The sequence below is a fragment of the Mustela nivalis genome (genome assembly GCF_964662115.1).
Source record: "Mustela nivalis genome assembly, chromosome: 6".
In the NCBI taxonomy this organism is placed as follows: Eukaryota; Metazoa; Chordata; class Mammalia; order Carnivora; family Mustelidae; genus Mustela; species Mustela nivalis.
The window spans coordinates 40,061,987-40,081,885 of record NC_139025.1 but is presented as its reverse complement, the minus strand read 5'-3'; the positions used below and the strand labels follow the sequence as shown (position 1 = coordinate 40,081,885).

General features: G+C 38.0%; 1 protein-coding gene and 1 long non-coding RNA gene across 8 annotated transcripts in view; one reads left to right on the top strand and one right to left on the bottom strand.

Annotated features, from left to right (window-relative positions):
• The window catches only part of LOC309866914, a 135,428-nt gene extending 132,315 nt beyond the window's left edge, over window positions 1-3,113 (bottom strand). Inside the window, exon 1 of one of the 6 annotated variants that reach the window (XR_014312876.1) lies at window positions 2,952-3,113. This is a non-coding gene — a long non-coding RNA (uncharacterized lncRNA). The remainder of the gene's footprint in view (window positions 1-2,951) is intronic. The other 5 variants (XR_014312877.1, XR_014312878.1, XR_014312879.1 and 2 more) reach the window with 5 other exon arrangements.
• An 84-nt stretch (window positions 3,114-3,197) lies between these two features.
• PCNX4 (pecanex 4) overlaps window positions 3,198-19,899 on the top strand; it is a 43,408-nt gene continuing 26,706 nt past the window's right edge. For both annotated transcript variants that reach the window (XM_082734962.1, XM_082734961.1), the window contains exons 1-2: window positions 3,198-3,651; window positions 15,307-16,051. In XM_082734962.1, coding sequence (XP_082591088.1) covers window positions 15,354-16,051 — 698 coding nt within the window. In that variant the 5' untranslated portion in view covers window positions 3,198-3,651; window positions 15,307-15,353. The remainder of the gene's footprint in view (window positions 3,652-15,306; window positions 16,052-19,899) is intronic.

Below are 19,899 nucleotides of genomic sequence, written 5' to 3'. Positions count from 1 at the left end.
CATCCTCATTCACATGGTCTTTATGTACATTTATATGCATATATTTTGTGGTATAAAGAAATTAGATGAATTTCAACAAGCCATGTAAAAAACTGATCCTCTCATTTGAAAGTCCCTTTTTTCTCTCCCAATGGTTTTCTTCATGTTCACTAATATCCAAACCCTGGCATTCTCTTTTAATCTCATGATTTCAAATAACATTTTTTAAAATGTAGAATACTTCCAGGGGTGCCTGGGTGGCTTAGTTGTTAAGGCTCTACCTTCGGCTCAGGTCATAATCGCAGGATCAAGCCCCACAATGAGCTCCCTGTTCAGCGGGAAGCCTGCTTCTCCCTCTCCCACTTCCCCTGCTCCTGTTCCCTCTCTCGCGGTCTCCCTCTGTGTCAAATAAATAAAAAATTAAAAACAACAACAATAAAATGTAGGATACTTCCAGATCTCTAGGTCTTGACCTGTCTCTCAGGGTCCAATCCTATATCTGGAACTGGACATATCCCAAAAGCCCTAAAAAGACATAATGTCTCAAAGTGGATTATCTTTCTTTGCAAACCTATTTTTCCTCCTATACTTACTTTAAGGGAACCTCAAACTTTGTGGTCACACAGCTTAAAGCTTAGGCTCATCTTTTTCTTTGATCTCCTTACCCCCCTACCTATTCCCCACCCTAATCCAAACCTTTACCAAATTTTAGCTTTTCTATTGCCTTGCCCTGGAAGCTCAGCTTTCAAATTCCCTGAAGCCACTTCTCGACTTTAAATCACCTTACCCTGTGCTGCAGCTGTTATTATTTTCAGAGCGCTCTGGTCAGTAGTCTGTGGGCAATGGCGCAGAGTGAGGGTTTTATAATTTTGGATTCTTTTGTTTGTTTTTTACTTTTTGGCAAGAAGAGTAACTTGAAAATGGGCATTACCATTACATAAAAACATGTGTCATGATAATGGCTGGGTAAACATTTTCTGGGGCTAAAGAAGCAGCTCCAGATTACTGGTAATGTTTAATTTTATGTCAATCAGCAGGATTAACAAAAAAAAATGGATCTTGAAGACATACACATATAGGTTAAATTCCAAATCTCATTTATTTTACTCTTCTGAAGTAAAATGAGAAATGAGAGTACTGAAATGAGAATCATAATAAGCTACCTCCATAAGGTTAAGATTCAATAGGGTTCATATATACCTGACTTATGCTCTAAATATTTGCTAAATGAATGAATCATGGTTCCCATTCTAGAAAACCTCTTCTCCCACATCTTCATCCAGCTAACTTGTATTTTTATATCTCTGTTGCAGCCATCCTGAATTTCCTTCCCTAGAATGATTCCTATGTCCCAGTTCTGTTTCTATGGCTCCAGCGCCTGTTTATCACACACTCTGTAATTACTGATGTCCTTGTTAGTCTCTCATTATATTTTGGTAAATTCCTTGAGGATAAGGGTCATGTGTTATTTGACTTTGAATATGCAAGAATAGGCATGGTTCCTGGCAAACATCGTCCAGTAAATGTTGAATGAGTACTTTCTGTGTACAAGTAACCAAAGGCCTTGTATCAGAGGCTTTACTAATTTTATTCCAAATGCAAAGTAACGTACTGGAAAAAAGAAAAATTTAACAACCAAATATCTACAGTAGGTATTACAACAACAAAAAAATGTTAATTCTGGTTGAACTATATATAATTTAGGGTGACAAAAATACAGCCTCTCTACATGAGAAAAATAGCTCATTCTCACTAAGCACTTAAGCTGTGCCTAAGTGATCTAATTATTTAATCCAATCTACCCAACCCCTTTTTGATAAATTTTCTCTATTATTAACCCTATTCTACAAGATTTGAAAACTGAGCACCAGGAAGATTAGGTATCCCCTATATCACACAAGTAGTGAACTGTGATGTCAGGGTTTCGACAACTTAGGACTTCTGAGCCTCTCTTCTTCCACAGCCTCTACTCTTAACCACACTACACTGACTTCCTAGCAATTGCAAATGCCTCAAAGATGCTTAATGTGGTACCCAGACCTATGACAACTAAGGTTGCCTTCCCCCAAAGTATGGGAAACATTAAGAGTCCATTTCCCCCTCAGACCACTAATGGTGTCTTTGAGACAAGTATATGTACGGCAATGAAACTGCACAGGGTTTTCTTCCACATACTTAACAATAAACTATGCTTTCCCCCTAAATAAAGTAGTATCTATGTATATATGTATATAAGCTTTGTCTTTCTTCTAATATTAATACTCAAAAACTTTTCCTATTATGGCCTGAAACCTAGATGCTTAAAAAAAAAAAAAAAGGCATCATTTCCAGTAAAGCCAGAAAACAAACAAACAAAAAGGCCGCATTCCTAGTCTTGAGGTAAGGAGATCCAAAGAAGACAGTCCTTGAGCACGCACGAGTCCCAAGCATGCCGAATTGCTAGAATGTCAGTCACTTAGGGAAACACAAGTACCTTAATCGTGACAAATTGGCTTCGGAGTTCCCTTAGAGAGCCTCTAACTCATTTGAGACCAATTACCAATTTAATGCTCTAAGGGACCGCCTTGTGACTTCCAGCTAGCAATCTGGAAGATGTCCACAACAGGAGGAAGATGGAAAATGGAGGCGATGGGCGTGTAACTTTAAACTAGCAAAACTGGTACTCTGGGTTCACCCTGTAAGGATTGCCGGATCTTAAATTACCTCGGAGTATTAACAATGCGCCGCAGCTTTTTTTTTTTTCCCCCCAATTAAGATATGTAGACTTTGCCTTGTTTTATTAATAAAAAAAATACTAAGATACCTTCTTAGTAGCATGATTCAATGATGGGACATTTTGTTTCCTTGCATTTTAAGAATCTCCTCACGGAGAAAAAGTATGAAACAAACGGCAATAGCTAGCACGTATATTCAGTTCCAAATCTTCCAAGCCGAAGCGGATGTATGAAGTATTACTTAAAAGCATTTATTACCGTCGGGGTGCTGGGTGGTGACGGCCAAAGTGAGGATGTGGTTAATGGAACTTGCGAGACCGCGAGCGGTTGGAGTCACACTACACTCCAGTGCAGCAGTCAGCCCACCCGCAAGCCAGAGCTCTCGAAATGGCGGCCGCACGTCAATCTGCCAGAAAGCGCTACCCACTCCGTCAGACACGTCACGTCACCAGGGAAACGGCGCTCTTGCGTAGGGGCGCGGTCCCGGGTGAAAGGGCAAGGCTTGCTTGAGACCCTTCCCCCTCGCCTCGACGGAGGCCCGAGGCGAAGCGGGAGCGGGAGAGACTCCCACGACACCTCAGCAAAGGAGTGTGGGCCCACACCTGGAGTGAACGAAGCCCGCCTCTTCCCTACCTCCGCCTCGCCTTCCCGGTGGCTGGGGAAGTGCCCCAGGACGAGCACTAGCTGAGGGGGCGGAGCGAGCCGAGCGCCCGAACCGCCCCCGAGCGAGATCGTCGTTCCACGGCGGTGGCGCCCGCTCGAGTTGACGTTAGCTATGGAAACGCCGAGATGCCTCGGGTGCGATCGCCGTGAGCTGGTTGCCTGGCCGCTGGAGCTTCTCCGCCTCTGCGTTCGGGTCGCAGGCAGCCTCCGGGCGGGATCGCCCAACCCGGGTTTACCTGCAAAAATGCAGTTCCCGGGATTCCTTCGCGTCGCCTCTTCCCTCGGGTGACTCGAGGTACGTTCCATCCCCGACAGCCACCTGGGGACTTCTTAGGCACCTTAATTTCCAAGCCTATGCAGAGGCACATTGTTCTTGCAGTTTTAATTGCCACAGATTTCTTGTTCTTCAAGTGCGATTGTTGCATTTTGTACACGGAAGGTGAACCCAGTGGCTAGAGGAATCGGTCCACTAGGACTTTAATTTTCTTTCAAAAGACTGCTTTAGCTTGTTGAGTTACTGCATTTTGTTTCTAAGAGACACTTGCGGAATGGAAAACGGTCCATTGAGTCTTGATTTAGTGATGTCCTTGTTACCCCAATATAGTGTACAAGTTGCGTTCCTTAGATAGTGCTGTACTCTGACCTGACCTCCAACTAAACCGCGTTTGCCCCAACTTGGTCAATTTCTGACCCCCTGAACACGAGTAACTCTTCCCCCCATCTGCTGCCTCTCTTCACGACTCCGTCAAGGACCAGTGTTTACATCAATGAAATCTACAACATCGGAGGTTATTTATCAGAACTGTGAATTGGTTATCTACTCTTTACCAGTCATTCTCTTTTATTCAGCCATACATATGTGTGTGTGTATATATATACACACATATATATGTATATATATACATGTATTTAGTCAATCATTCCTACGACTAGAGCAAAGACCATCCTTTATATTATTGAGTGTCCACTGCCACCCATGCCAAGTCTCCAGACCCTGTCACAGCATCCAGAGCCAGACTCATGACCAGATATTGCCATTTTAGTGATTTTTTTTTTTAGATTTTATTTATTTATTTCACAGATCACAAGTAGGCAGAGAGGCAGGCAGAGAGAGAGGAGAAAGCAGGCTCTCTGCTCTGCAGAGGGCTCGATCCCAGAACCCTGGGATCATGACCTGAGCTGAAGGCAGAGGCTTTAACCCACTGAGCCACCCAGGCACCCCCATTTTAGTGATTTAACTGGGACACCTGGCAGCCACTTTTAAATTTCCTACTAGTTATTAACAGACAGTACATGGTTGGGGAACTTTTCTGTTTCTTTTTTCCTTTGTAAGAACTTTGTTGAGATATAATTCACATTCCATAGACTTCAGTCATTAAAAGTGGACAATTCAACACCCGAAATGAATATTACACTGTATGTTAAATAACTAGAATTTACATTAAAATTTTTTTAATGTATTAAAGATTTTTAAAAAGTGTACATTGGTTTTTAGTATATTCATAGAATTGTGCAAGTATTATTACAGTCAATTTTAGAACATCTCATCGCCTCTTCAAAAAACCCTGTTTCCTTTAGGAATTACTCCCTCCCATCCCAGGCTTAGGCAAACATTAACTTGTTTCTGTCTTTATAGATTTGCATGTTCTGGACATTTCATATATAGGGAAGCATACAGTATGTCACCTTTTGTGATTGTCTTCCTCTTAGCATTCTGTTTTCAAGGTTCGTCCATGTTGTAGCATACGTCAGTACTTCATTCTTGTTTATAGCCTAATAATATTACATCATATGGATATACCACGTTTTATGTAATTTGTTGATGGACTTTTTGGGTGTTTTCACTTCTTGGCTATTATTTCTGCTATGAATGTTTGTGTACAAATTTTTGTGTAGACTTATGTTCTCATTTCTCTTTGGTAAATACCCAGCAATAGAATTAATAGGTCATATGGCAACTCTATGGTTAGCATTTTTAGGAACTGCCAGACTCTTTTTGAAAGCAGCTGCACCATTTTACCTTATAACTTGGGGGTTTGGTTTTCTCCACAATCTCACCAATACTATTTTTTAAATTTAATTTTATTTTTTCAGTGTTCCAAGATTGATTGTTCATGTACCATACGCAGTGTTCCATGCAATACATGCCCTCCTTACTACCCATTACCTGGCTCACCCATCCCCCCCACTCCCTCCCCTCTAAAACCCTGTCTGTTTCTCAGTGTCCACAGTCTCTCATGGTTCATCTCCCTGACCGATTTCCCCCACTTCCCTTCTCCTTTCCTTCTCCTAATGTCCTCCTTGCTATTTCTTAGGTTCCACAAGTAAGTGAAACCATATGGTAATTGACTTTCTCTGCTTGACTTATTTCACTCAGCATAATCTCCTCTAGTCCCCTCCATGTTGCTACAAAAGTTGGGTATTCATCCTGTCTGATGGCTGAATAATACTCCATTGTGTATATGGACCACATCTTCTTTATCCATTCGTCTTTCGAAGGGCATCTTGGCTCTTTCCACAGTTTGGCGATTGTGGTCATTGAAATCCATGTGACTGGTTTTCAAAAATAGTATTGGTGTGGAGGTTCCTCACCAGTACTATTTTTGATAGCCAGTTAAGTGGATTTGAAGTGATAGCTTGTTTCACTTTCGATTTGCATTTCTCAAATGAGTGAGTAATGATGTGGAACGTTGTCTTGTGTGGTTATTGGCGATTTGTATGGTATCCTTGGAGAATGCCTACTTTAATCCTTTAAATTGGCTTATTTTTTTCACTATCAAATTGTAAGTGTTCTTTATATATTCTAGATGTAAGTCCCTTATCATATATATGATTTGCAAAAATTTTTTCCTATTTCGTGGGTTTTCATTTTCTTGATGGTGAGAACCTTTCCTTCTAGACAGTTTCCCATTTGTGTTTCTTTATCTCTTACTCAGAAGTCGTATGTACCAGTGTCCTCATGCTGGCTTAGCTAACAAAAGTTTCCCATTTGACATTTTGGAGATTCCTCTCAGGCCCACTTTTCCCTGAAAACTCTTTTTCCCAAATTATCTTTCTATTTCTCTGGTCTCAAAAATGAAATTCCCTTTCATTCGTCAATGGCTTGGTATGATTTAAAAACTCAGCTACCAACTGATGTGGTGTGTTGTCACTTAATTTTACTGGTTCGCAGTTTTCTGCAAAGCAAGTTGCTTTTTTTTGGTAATCTGTGTGAATGGTACCCTTCATTCACCTGACACTTGACTTTGAAAGAAAAACTTGTTAATTACTTTGAATTGGTAAAATGTATGCAGAGTGGGAAGGGTAGATTGGGAGAGAAGTGTCAGCAGGGCCTGCTGCACATTTGTGATACACTGATGTGACTTTTGGCTATTTTTTTTTAAAGATTTTATTTATTTATTTGACAGAGATCACAAGTAGGCAGAGAGGCAGGCAAAGAGAAGGGGGGAAGCAGGCTTCCCGTTGAGCAGAGGCCGATGCAGGACTCTATCCCAGGATCCTGGAATCATGACCTGAACTGAAGGCAGGGGCCTCAACCCACTGAGCCACCCAGGAGCCCCTTGGCTATTTTCTACCATCTTATTTTTCCAAAAGGAATGGAATGTTAATAATTCATATTCTAGTGTTGCACATTTGAGAAGGGTGAATTATAGAACTGATAACTCATTATTCTATCTGTAAAGCTTTCCCAATATCTATAATAAATAGATCCTTTGAGCTATCTACTTACCCTTTCCATCCAGTCATAGCTTTCTCTACAAACCAGTTCCTGTGAATATACAGAATACTCTTAAATTCAAAGACCCTCCTAAAATCTTGAATTTGAATATACCATTTTGTAGATCAAAGGGATGTTATTGTGCTTGTTTTTTTACTTTAAGGCTCTTTAAGTGCTTGAGTAGATTTTCCATTTTTTGGTGTGTAGAAGAGATTGCTTACTACATGATTGATAAACTATAACATGAAATATGTTTTTCATGTTTTAGTACTAAATGTCTTTCAAAGGCTTTTCAAGAATTTAGCTGTTTGTCCCTGGTATGGCATTTAGGCAAGATTCATAGAGTGTTTTCTGATTTATAGGGATAGCTATCTTTGCATCTCTAGATTCCTACTGATACCCTCAACAGTTAGCACTTGGTTTTCATGAACGTCCACAGGTGCTTTCTTGTTAGAACTGATCTAACAGGGCGCCTGGGTGGCTCAGTGGGTTAAGCCGCTGCCTTCGGCTCAGGTCATGACCTCAGGGTCCTGGGATCGAGTCCCGAATCGGGCTCTCTGCTCAGCGGGGAGCCTGCTTCCTCCTCTCTCTCTGCCTACTTGTGATCTCTCTCTGTCGAATAAATAAATAAAATCTTTAAAAAAAAAAAAGAAGAAGAACTGATCTAACAGTAATAGGTCATTTTATCCAGGACAAATGAGAATTAAGTTGTGTCATAGCATACTTTTTGAGTACTAAGGTATAAGCCATTTTGTTTCTTTTCCAGACCTGAAGGTTTTTGTTGTGATATTTAGAAAAGTAGAACTTCAGTATATTTCTTTTCAGATTTTTAAAAATACTTTTTAGGAACGTGGATGAGGATATTCTGTATATTACTGACAAGTTTGTGTAGGCATTTTTTAAATAAGCAGGAATTACTTTTTCTTGAGAAGTTAATTTTGTTTAATAATTTTATGGTATTTATAAACTTTGCATATTGTTTATTCTCTTGATAATGAAAATTAAAATAATTGCAGAGTTATTTTTACCAATAATAATTATTTGAGAGGGAAATGATCTCTATCCCACTGGATTATAAACTTCTTTAGATCAGAGGGCGGCCTGTTACCATAACCTAGTACATCGTAGGTATTCAAAAGTTTAAATGTGTGGAAAGTACTAAATTTTCATTTAGCTATTTCTCTATGAAAGGAAAAGTTAGCACGTTTGTCTATATTAACAAATGTCCGAATGAACTCTTTACCTCCTCAGTGTTTCAAGAGCAAGTTAACATAGGGGGAGAAAAAAAGATTATAACATATGTCAGAGTTAATATCCTTCAACTTTAAAAAGTTCTTTCAAATTAATAAGAGAAATGAACACTTTAAAAGAAAAAGAGGTGGGGCACTTGCGTGGCTCAGTGGATTAAGCCTCTGCCTTGGGCTCAGGTCATGGTCTCAGGGTCCTTGGATGGAGCCCCACATCGGGCTCTCTGCTCAGCGGGGAGCCTGCTTCCCTCCACCGCCCCCCCCCCCCCGCGCCGTCTCTGTGCCTGCCTCTGTCCCTACTTGTGATCTCTCTCTGTCAAATGAATAAATAAAATCTTTAAAAAAAAAAGAGAGAGGCAAAGGGCATGAAAAGGCAGTTTACAAAGAAATTAAATGACGTTTGTCTGCAGTACACACATACACATGTAGTGAATATTCTCGGAAAGATAAACCATGTTACTGAAATAATAATAGGATTCTATAAAAAGGAACATCTAGGGGTTAAAGATGTACTCTTAGGAATTGAAAATATGAGAGCAAAGATTAAATAAAATTTGACAAATAGGATAGAGCAAGTTTTTTGAAGGTATAATAAAAATACAGTTGAGGTACGGTTGCAGAAGTGCCCAATAAGTAAGTGTGGATTCATTGTCACCTCACACCTGTTAAGATGGCTACTAGAAAAAGAAAAGGGAAAGAAAAATAACAGATGTTGGCAAGGATGTGGAAAAATTAGAACCTGTGTAAAATGTTAGTAGGATGAAAAGTGGTGTGTTTGCTATGGAGAACAGTGTGGAAGGTCCTCAAAAAATTAAAAATAGAGCTACTATATGATCCAGCAATCCCACTTACTAGAATTTATCTGAAAGAATTGAAATCAGAATCTTGAAGAAATATTTGCCCTCCTGTGTTCACTGCAGCATTATTCACCATAGCCGAAAATCAGAAATAACCCACTATCAACAGATGAATGGATAAAGAAAATGTGTTATATACATACAATGGAAAATTATTTAGCCCTGGAAGGGAAGGAAATCCTGCCATTTTTGATCACATAGATAAGCCTTGAAGACATTATGGTAAATGAAATAAACCAGTCAGAAAAAGACAAATACTGCGTGGTTCTTCTTATATGAGTTACCTAAAATTGTCAGACTTACAGAAACAGAGTAGACTGAAGGTTGTCAGTTGCTTGGGGGAGGAAGAAACAGGAAGAAGACTTGCTATATAAAGTTTTAGTTTTACAATGAATAAGTTCTAGAGATCTGTACAATGTTGTGTTGCTACTTAACAATACTGTATTATACACTTAAAATGTTAAGAGGGTAAATCTCATGTTAAGTGTTCTTATCATAAAAAAAAAAAATCTGAATCCAATATAGCAGAAAAAGGAAGTGTAGGTTCAATGAATGAAATTGACCAAACCATAAAAACAATGTGATAGGTTAAAAACAAGTAAATTTCACTAAATAAAAATCAGATGATTGGCTAAAACTTATGTTTTTAGAAATTCTGTTTGCTAAACTAAGAAAACTATAAATTTATTGTAATCTCCCCAAACTGCTACTTTGTTATCTTTTTGCTTGTTTGTTTGTTTGTTTGTTTGTTTTAAGGGATTTTTCACATTGATATCTTGCCTGATTCTTGCATTAAAGTTGAAAAATAAAAATTCCCCCCCTAGCACATTGCCAAATTGATCTGTTTCTCGCCTTTCTGGATAATGCATAAGAAACATGGCTCAAATTCCAAACAAAGCAGCGTTTCTATGGCTACTTTGTTGGCCCACTTTCAGAGTAGCATATGAAGAAAGCATATGGCCAAAATCAATGTTTTGATGCCATCTTTATCCTGTAATCTCTCTTTTCACGACACTTTTTTTCCCCTAAGTCTTGAGACATTTTTTTATTTTAACATGTTGGAGGCAGCAACCATAAAAATGCATCAGTCTGGGAATTGTCTCTGAGAATATATGCCAAAATCTCATTCAGGAACTAAGTTTTAATTATTCTGATTTTCCTTTCCATTCTTCCATTCTAATCCAGATTAGGATTTAGAAGGTTTTTCTGTATAAATGTTAAGTGCTGCTTCCTATGAAGAAAATATTTTTTAAATATTCCAGGATCTGTAATTAAATTAAAAATCACACAGTACCAGTTTATCATAATTTTTAAAATTTAATTTTTTTTCAGTGTTCCAAGGTTCATTGTTTATGCACCACACACAGTGCTCCATGCAATACGTGCCCTCCTTAAAACCTACCACCAGACTCACCCAACTCCCTACCCCTCTCTCCTCCAAAATGTTGTTTGTTTCTCAGAGTTCACAGTCTCTCATGGTTTATCTCCCCCTCTGATTTCCCCCAGCTCGCTTCTTCTTTCCTTCTCCTAGTGTCCTCTGTATTATTCCTTATGCTCCAAAAGTAAGTGAAACCATATGATAATTGACTCTTCTCTGCTTGACTTACTTCACTCACCATAATTTTTGCTTTAATGAATTTCTAGTATTTGTTGTGCCACAATTCCCTTTTATCCTTAAAATATTAGAAAGAAAATACCCATACTAGAAATAAGCATACTTGCAACTTGTCAAATTTCCAACTTCCCCTTTAAACAACAGTGTTTAATGTTTTCTTTTAATCATCTTACTTAAGCTCTTCCATTAATGTATTATATTCCTGTCCATACCAAGGTATTTTCCTACATGTTATGGAGAATTGGAAGTGTCTCAAGATTTGGTCTCTGCCCACAAATAACTTATTGGTAGAGAAAAGACATACATAATTAGAAAATAACACATAAAGAGGTAAACAATACAAGAAATGCCCTATGTTGATACATGTTACAAGATGAGTAGTATGAACAAGCAATGTTTGATATGCAGAGAGAAGAGAGTGTTCTGGGAAATTTTCAGAAAGGATTAGATTCAATCTTTAAAGTTGACCAAGAATACCAATTAGGGAAAGGAAGAATGGACATCCTAGACCAAGGAAAGGGCCTGAGCATAAGTACCCAGAAGGAAAAGGGCAGGATGTGTTTGTAGGGTATAGGGCTGAGAATTTTAGAGGTTATGTGGTCAATTGAAGAGGTATCAAAATGTTCTATGTAAAATACACAAGCACACCCTACCTACCATGTATGCTCTCTAGAACTTTTCACACCTACACAAACTATACATAACCATGGATTATGTATACACCTAAGTGTGTATATTGTTTTTTAAAAATATGCAAATGAGATCATCCATGTGTTTATTTTACTTTTCAGCATTTCATGGCATCGTTCTGTTTCCACATCAATAATGGATCTTCAGAATATCTCACTGTTTGGAATATAATCACAGAGTATTCTGTCAAATGAGTAAGAGCTTAAACTAAGCTCTACCAAAGATTCCGAAGTACATGCAGCTAGATAATCTGGTTTATAAGGTGTCTTCAGTTTCTGTCTTCCTTTCCCAGTGAGCCATCTCACCTTGTTCCTGATTGCTTCAGTGGAATTAGAGGGACCAGCTTTTACCTAACTCTCCGGGAAAATTCCAGGCATATCCGGTCTCTTTTAAAAGCCTAGGACAGACATCCAAGTTCCTTTTCCTTTCTGATAGCAACTTCTGTAGATAATTGAAATCAAAATAATATTTGTGCCTGCTCACAGGACTATGCCCTTACTTACCCTTTGGCTTCTATAGAACAACCCTATTAGAATAGGGGAGTACATTGAGCCTGACATCAGGAGTTAAGCTCATTCAGAGGGGGGAAGCAGTCTTTTCATTCCTTGAGATTGAACCATCAATGACTAAGGTTCCATTTGGCCCTGCAGTTATGTTATTTTGTGAGTACTTGTAGGGCTGCCATGTAAGTAAAAAAGCTGTGACTTGTTCTGTGTAGAATTAAGACCAATGGCCAGAATATAAAAAAATGGTGAGTGTTTTCAACTAAAGAACTTCCTAACAGTATAACAAAAGGTTCTCTAAAGTAGTAATAATTTTTAAAAATATTTTATTTATTTATTTGACAAACAGAGATCACAGGCAGAGAGGCAGGCGAGGTGGGGGGGCAGCGGGCGCGGGGGAGCAGGCTCCCTGCTGAGCAGAGAGCCTGATGCTGGGCTCAATCCCAGAACCCTGGGATCATGACCTAAACTGAAGACAGAGGCTTTAATCCACTGATTTACCCAGGTGCCCCTAAAGTAGTAATTCTTTATTGTGACCCCTAAACTTTTCATGATGCCGGAAAGCTCTCTCTAGTACTGATACTGACTGGTTGGGTAGAACTGACTCGTAGGAATACTGTTTTAAACCGAAGAAAGAACAGGGAAGGCAGGCAGGCAGGCGGGCTATCTTAAGATGGCTTTAAATCTGTGCATGTGTGGTAAAATACATATAATGTTTACTGTCTTAACCATTTTTAAGCATATAGTTCAGTGGTATTAACTACATTACCCTGTAGTAAAGTCATCACCACCATTCATCCCTGTGACTCTTCTCATCTTGTGAAACTTATGCCCATTAAACAGTAACTCCCATTCTCTTTCCTTATCCCGTGGCAATCGCCATTCAACTTTCTATGATTTTGATAACTCTAAGTACCTTGTCTTAGTGAGATTATGGACTATTTATCTTATTGTGACTGACTTATTTTGTTTAGCATAGGCCCTTAAGGTTCATCCATGCTATAGCATGTGGCAGGATTTCCTTCCTTTTTAAGGTTGAAAAAATATCCCTTGTATGTATATACTACATTTTATTTGTCCATACATCCTTTGGTGGACACTTGGGTTGCTTCCACGTTTTAGTTATTGTGAATAATGTTGCTATGAACACGAGTAACAAATATTTCTTTGATACCCTGCTTTTAGTTCTTTGGGGTATATATCCAGAAATCAACAACCTGGATCATATGGTAATCCAATTTTTAAGTTTTTAGGGGGCCACTGTGCTGTTTTCTGCAACACTTAAACCATTTGATATTTTCACCAATAGTGCACAAGGGTTCTAGTTTTCCACATCCTTACCAATACATGTTGTTTTCTGTTTTTCTGATAGTAGCCATCTAAATAGCTGTGAAGTGGTATTTTGTTGTAGTTTTGATTTACATTTCTCTAATGATTAGTAGTGTTGAGCATCTTTTCATGCATTTATTGCCATTTGTGTATCTCCTTTGGAGAAATGTCTATTCAAGTCCTTTGCCAATTTTTGAATTTGTTTGTTTTGTTGTTGAGTCTTAGGAGTTCTCTATATATTATGGATAGCTATCTCTTATCAGATGGATATATGATATGCAGATACTTTCTCCCATTCTGTGAGTTGCCTGTTCACTCTGTTGATAATGTCTTTGATGCACATAATTTTAAATTATCATGAACTTTAATTTGTCTATTTTCCTTTTGTTAACCTGTACCTTTGGTGACATATCCAAGAAGTCATTCCAGTATTGGAAGCTTTTGTCCTATGTTTTCCTTTAAAAGCTTTATTGCTTTAGGTCTTACAGTTAGGTCCATTTTGAGTTAATTTTTGTGCGCGATGTTAAGGGTCTAATTTCATTCTTTTGCTTATGGATACTCAGTTTTCCTGACACCATTGAATGGTCTTGGTACTCTTATCAAATATTTTACCATATATATGAGTATTTATTTCTGGGTTCTCTATTCTATTTCATTGAGCTCTGGGTCTTACTTTATGAAGTTAGCTTTAAACTTAATTTTTCTTTTCCAGCCCAGAATGTGATTCCTGAGTAATACATTGCTAGCTATCTTGTGTCAGGCAACTGTTTTTCAGAATATGCTACTAAGTGTATCCCAGGAAAAGGAAAAGTCAAAGAGAAGAGAATCTGTTATTTGATACTTAGATTTTTTAAAAAATATTTTATTTTTTTTAAGTAATCTGTATACCCAGAGTGGGGCTCAAACTCATGACCCTGAGATCAAGAATACATGCTCTACCAACTGAGCCAGCCCGGCACCCCGAAACTTAGAATTTTGTGGCCCTGAAATGGAAATAATCTAGAATATAGCATATACAGATCCTATTATTGTTTCATGTTTTCCTAGTTTGGGTGGGTTTTGGAAACTGATAACAGAGAAAGTAAAAATTGAGTCAGAAGGTAGTTTGCTTATGGTAACATAGCTAATAATAAGCATTTAGTCAGACACCTGGAGTCCTTCGATTTCCAGTTTGTTGTTCTTTCTACTGCATATTGAACCGCCAGTGACTTTTTATAGAAATGTTAGTATTTTAACAGGATTTGACTTTTTAAATTCTCAGAAAATCCCAAGTTTACTGTAATTGCTAAATGATGTGACTAACAGTATTTCTATTTTTTTTTTCCACTTCTATTTTCAGTCCAATTCAAGGGAATTACAGAGAATATCTTCATTTTATAGAGCAGGGTTTGGCCAACTATGGCTCACAGGTTGAGTCTGGTCCACAGGTATACTTAAAAGTAACATAAAGTTTTACTGGAACACAACCATTCCTGTTCATTTATTTATTTATTATCTATGGCTTCTTTTCTGCTACAACAGTAGAATTGAGTCATTGTAGTTGAGATATGGTCCATAAAGCCTAAAATATTTACTCTTCAGCCCTTAGAGAAAAATTTTGCTGGCTCTTAAAATAGAGGGAAAGTTTAAAAACAAACATCAAAAACTCTTAGGGAAACAATTAGTTAAACCACTGGCAGATTTAATTTGAGAGCACTGGTTTTTTGAACTTATCTTTGACTTTGAAATCTAAAAATGTTCCTTTAAGATCTAATCCCAAATGTTAAGTTCTAGATAAATTAATAATTAATATGATTCTTTTTCAAGTAAAAAACAACTTCACAACTATTTGTTTGGTGCCACGTGTGTGTCAGGCAATGGGAAGGAGCTAGAGATGTGAAGTTCTAAATCCTGCCCTTGAATGAATTAAGGGGATAAAAATGGAAATGTGGGGTTCCCCCTCATCTTTTAAGTATGACATTGTCAAGTAGTGCCTTTTTTCTTTTTCTTAGAGACTGCTGTATTACAGAAGAGGATGTGACTTTCAGAATAATCCTGAATGAGAAGGATGAGTCCAGATGTGCCTCTACTGAATGATTACAAACAGGACTTCTTTCTGAAGCGCTTTCCGCAGACTGTTCTTGGAGGCCCTCGGTTCAAATTAGGCTATTGTGCCCCTCCTTACATATATGTTAATCAAACTGTCCTTTTTCTGATGCCATGGGTTTGGGGTGGATTAGGAACACTCTTGTATCAGTTGGGCATTTTGGAAGACTATTACACAGCAGCTCTTTCAGGTGGACTAATGCTTTTTGCTGCAATTATCATCCAGTTCATAAGTTTGTATGCCAGAAACAAATCGGTGACAGTAGAAAGAATGCTAACCACAGATATCTTAGCAGAGGAAGATGAACATGACTTTACAAGTTGTGCTGGCACTGAAACTATCAAATTTCTAATTCCTGGCAAGAAATATATAGCCAATACAGTTCTTCATTCTTTTCTTGCTGGGTTAATGTGTGGTCTTGGAACATGGTATCTGCTCCCAAACAGAATATCCCTGCTGTATGGCAGTACAGGAGGTACTGTTCTGCTGTTTGTCTTTGGATGGATGACATTATGTATAGGAGAATATTCGTTAATTGTAAACACAGCTGCAGAGACTGCGACTTTCCAAACCCAGGATACTTACGAAATCACTCCTCTTATGAGACCTCTTTATATTTTTTTGTTTGTTTCTGTAGATCTTGCACACAGGTAATAAGCTGTCAGATACTTTATAACTTGCTTTTTTGTTGTTGTTTTTAAAGATTTTATTTATTTATTTGACAGAGACACAGTGAGAAAGGGAACAAAAGCAGGGGAAGTAGGAGAGGGAGAAGCAGACTTCCTGCAGAGCAAGGAGCCCAATGCAGGGCTTGATCCCAGGACCCTGGGATCATGAAATGAGCTGAAGGCAGACACTTAACAAATGAGCCACCCAGGAGCCCCTACTCGCTTTGTTTTTAAGCATACACAGTATGAGCCCATCATTAGTATTAAAAAAAATGAACCTATGAATTGAAAGTCATCAAGACCAAACCACTGGATGATAGGTTTTTCTGATGATTAATCTCTTAGGAGTAATCTCTGTTAAACATTCATACCAAAGCAGTAATTAAACCTTACTGAAAAGTAAAAAGAAAACCCTTTATAAGGTAAGATAAATAAAATTTTAGTTCGTGTTTCACTTTTAATAACAAGCTATGAATCTATAACATAGCCTGGCTGAGACTTATGAAAAGGGATGGAACTTTCCTATGAGGGTCTAGTGAAGAATTTAAAATTTATATACATATACATTATGTACAGATTGAGTGAACTTAAGATGAATAACTTTTTTTAAAAAGATTTTATTTATTTATTTGACAGAGATTACAAGTAGGCGGAGAGGCAGGGAGAGAGAGAGGAGGAAGCAGGCTCCCCACCGAGCAGAGAGCCCATCGAGGGGCTCGATCCCAGAACCCTGGGATCATGACCTGAACTGAAGGCAGAGGCTATAACCCACTGAGTCACCCAGGCGCCCCAACATTTCTAATTTGTTGTAGTAACTATGTAGAAGGGATGTTGATTTTTTTTTATTATTTGCTATAGTAGAGGAATAGAACACAGAGTTGTTAAACAAAATTGTTTACAAATGTTTACAAATTGTTGGATAACCCCCTTTGCTTACCTTTTCTAAATCTGACTTATTTCTGTTTCTGTAGATTGCAGCTTTCTCTTTCACAGGTTCCTGTCTGGGCAGAAATGTATAGACATGTAAAGAACTGAATTTTATGTCCCCCTCAAATTCATATGTTAAAGCCCTTACCTCAGTGGTGTTTGGAGATAGGATCTTTGGGAGGTAATTAGGAAAATAAGGGTGGGGCCCTGATCGGATGGGATTAGTACTCTTTCAAGATGAAATGCAAGAGAGCTTGATCTCTCTCCCTCTCCACTGTATGAGGATACAGTGAGGAGGCTGCTGTCTGAAAACCAGGAAGAGAGTTCTCAGCAGAATCTGACCATGCTGGCAATGCTAATCTTGGACTTCCAGCCTCCACTGGTATTTTATTATGACAGCTCAAGCTGATTAAGACAGATTTTGATAGAAAGAGGTGGGTTGCTTCTGTAACAGATACCTAAAAATGTGGAAGTGGCTTTGAAATTGGGTAATTGATAGAGGCTGGAAGACTTTTAAGGTGCGTGCTTGAAATATGTACTTACAGGCATTTCTGGTGAGGTCTTAGAAATGAGAACCTGTTATTGGAAACTACAGGAGAGGTGATTCTTATTATTAAGTGGCACAAAACTTGGCCGAGCCACTTTCTAATGTTTTGTGGAAAGTAGAACTTGAGAGTGATGTAATTGGATGTAGAGGTGAGGAGATTGCTAAGCAACTGGTTGAGAGAAGAGTTTGGTTCCTCCTGACTGCATATATGAAAGGAGAGATGAATTGAAGAAGGAATTGATAAGCAAAAATGAACCAGAACTTGAACGTTTGGAAAATTTTGGGCCTATACATATTGCAAAAAACATGAGAAAGCATGTTCTGAAGTGAGCACCAAGGGTGTGACTGGACTACCACTAAATTAAGAGTTTATGGGGTTATATGAACAAAATACTGTCAGTTTCAACAGAAACTGAAAAAGGACCTTTCCTCTGAAAAGGGTCAGAGACCAGATGAAATAAACTAAGGCTGTTAGACTTCTTAGATTTGACAGGTGTTTAAGAAGAGAAAAAAATGACCCCAAAAATGATTCAGAGATTGTCAGGGCTACTTTCTTGGTTTCAGCAAACTAAAAGCTGGAGGCTTTGGGGCTGGTACTGCCCTGCAGATACTTGGGGGGTAGGAACCCCACCTGGAGCTGTTTGAGGCCTGGAAGACAGAATATGAAATGAAAGAAGATTCTTTCCCTACCTTGGGATCTAATGGAATTTGCCTTGCTAGGTTTTGGACTTCTTTGGAGGATGTCACCCCTTCCTTCTTTCCTGCTTCTCCCTTTGGGAATAAGAATGTCCATTCTGGGGCTGTCATGCCATTTTATTTTGAAAGCACATAAATTATCTGATTTCACAGGTTCACAGCTAGAGAGGGATTTTGGCTTAGGTTGGGGTGTACCGTGAGTCTCAACCTGTGTCTGATTTAGATGGTAGACAAACTTTGGACTTTACAGTTGATGCTGGAATTTTTTAAGACTGTTGGGATGGGATGCATATATTTTGCACGTAAGAACATGAATTTGGGAGACTGGGGTGTAATATTAAGGAATAAATGTATGTGCCCCCTCAAAATTCATATGTTGAAGCCCTAACCCCCAATGTGATAGATTTGGAGATGGGGGTCTTTGAAAGGTAGTTGGGTCATCAGGGTGGTCCTATTCTAATGGGATTGGTATCATTATAAGAAGAGAGACCAGAGAGCTTGATATCTTTCTCTCCACCATGTAAGGATGCAGTGACAAGTTGGCTATCTGGAAGCCTTGAGGAGTGTTCTCACCAGAACCCAACCATGGTGGCAGTTTGATCTCCCTGCCTCTAGAACTATGAGAAATAAAATTCTATTGTTTAAGCCACCTGCTCTGTGGTATTTTGTTATGGCAGCCTAAAATAAGATAAGACATTTAAAAAATAGTTAACCAGTTTTTGTACTGAAACTGAACTATTCTTAGGGGACTATTTGCTATTCCCTAAATCTTAATCTCTTCTAGTTGTGCTACATTTATGGACCAGAGGACACTATAATATCCTTGTTGTTCTTCATCTAATCACGTATGTAAGGGGAGAATTAGTTTATGGGAAATCCATTTATAATGGGTTTGTTAGTTATTAGCCATAAAATATACTACAGTTAAATACTTGGTTTTGAAAAGTTGGCAGTAAATTTGAGTTTCAGTGTATATATACACATTCATCCCCTTCTTATAAACAAAGTTTATAAGATTATTTTAAGAATTTAGGTTCTTGAGTTACTGTCTCACTGTGCTATTTTTGAGATCAGAAATTATATACTTGCCTATAGTACATCTTTGCATTTAAAATGATGTCCTGAGTTCTTTAATTTTTTAAAAAATCTGTTAATTCATAATTTGGTTACCTTGACCTTCTGCATTACTTATTTCTAAATGAAAGAGTGTAAATTTTTTTTACTGATTCTAGTAGGATTTAATATACAGTTTTAGTGTTTGCAGTTCGATCATTACAAAGAGGTTTATTTTCAACTTAAAGAAGACAAAAGCCTGCCCAAATCTATTTTTATAGAGAAAGATGACATGTTTATGCAGAACAATTACCTCCCACTTGACTTACAATGTACCACATGTAGGCTAATTGAATTTAAATTAAAAAAAAGAAATTTGGTCAACAAAATAATCAAGATGATCTTTATATAGTAGCTATGATACTGCAAGTTAATAATGTATGAAGTGTGTACACTGTACAAATTTGGACAGTTGTCAAATATATCAAATCGTGTCTTAATTTTATTTCAGAGAATGTAAAAGTTGAAGAGACAAGCCTCACAGTATAATAATATTTTCTCTTTCCCCATTCTTTATTTTACCCAGTACACTTGTATATTAACAATT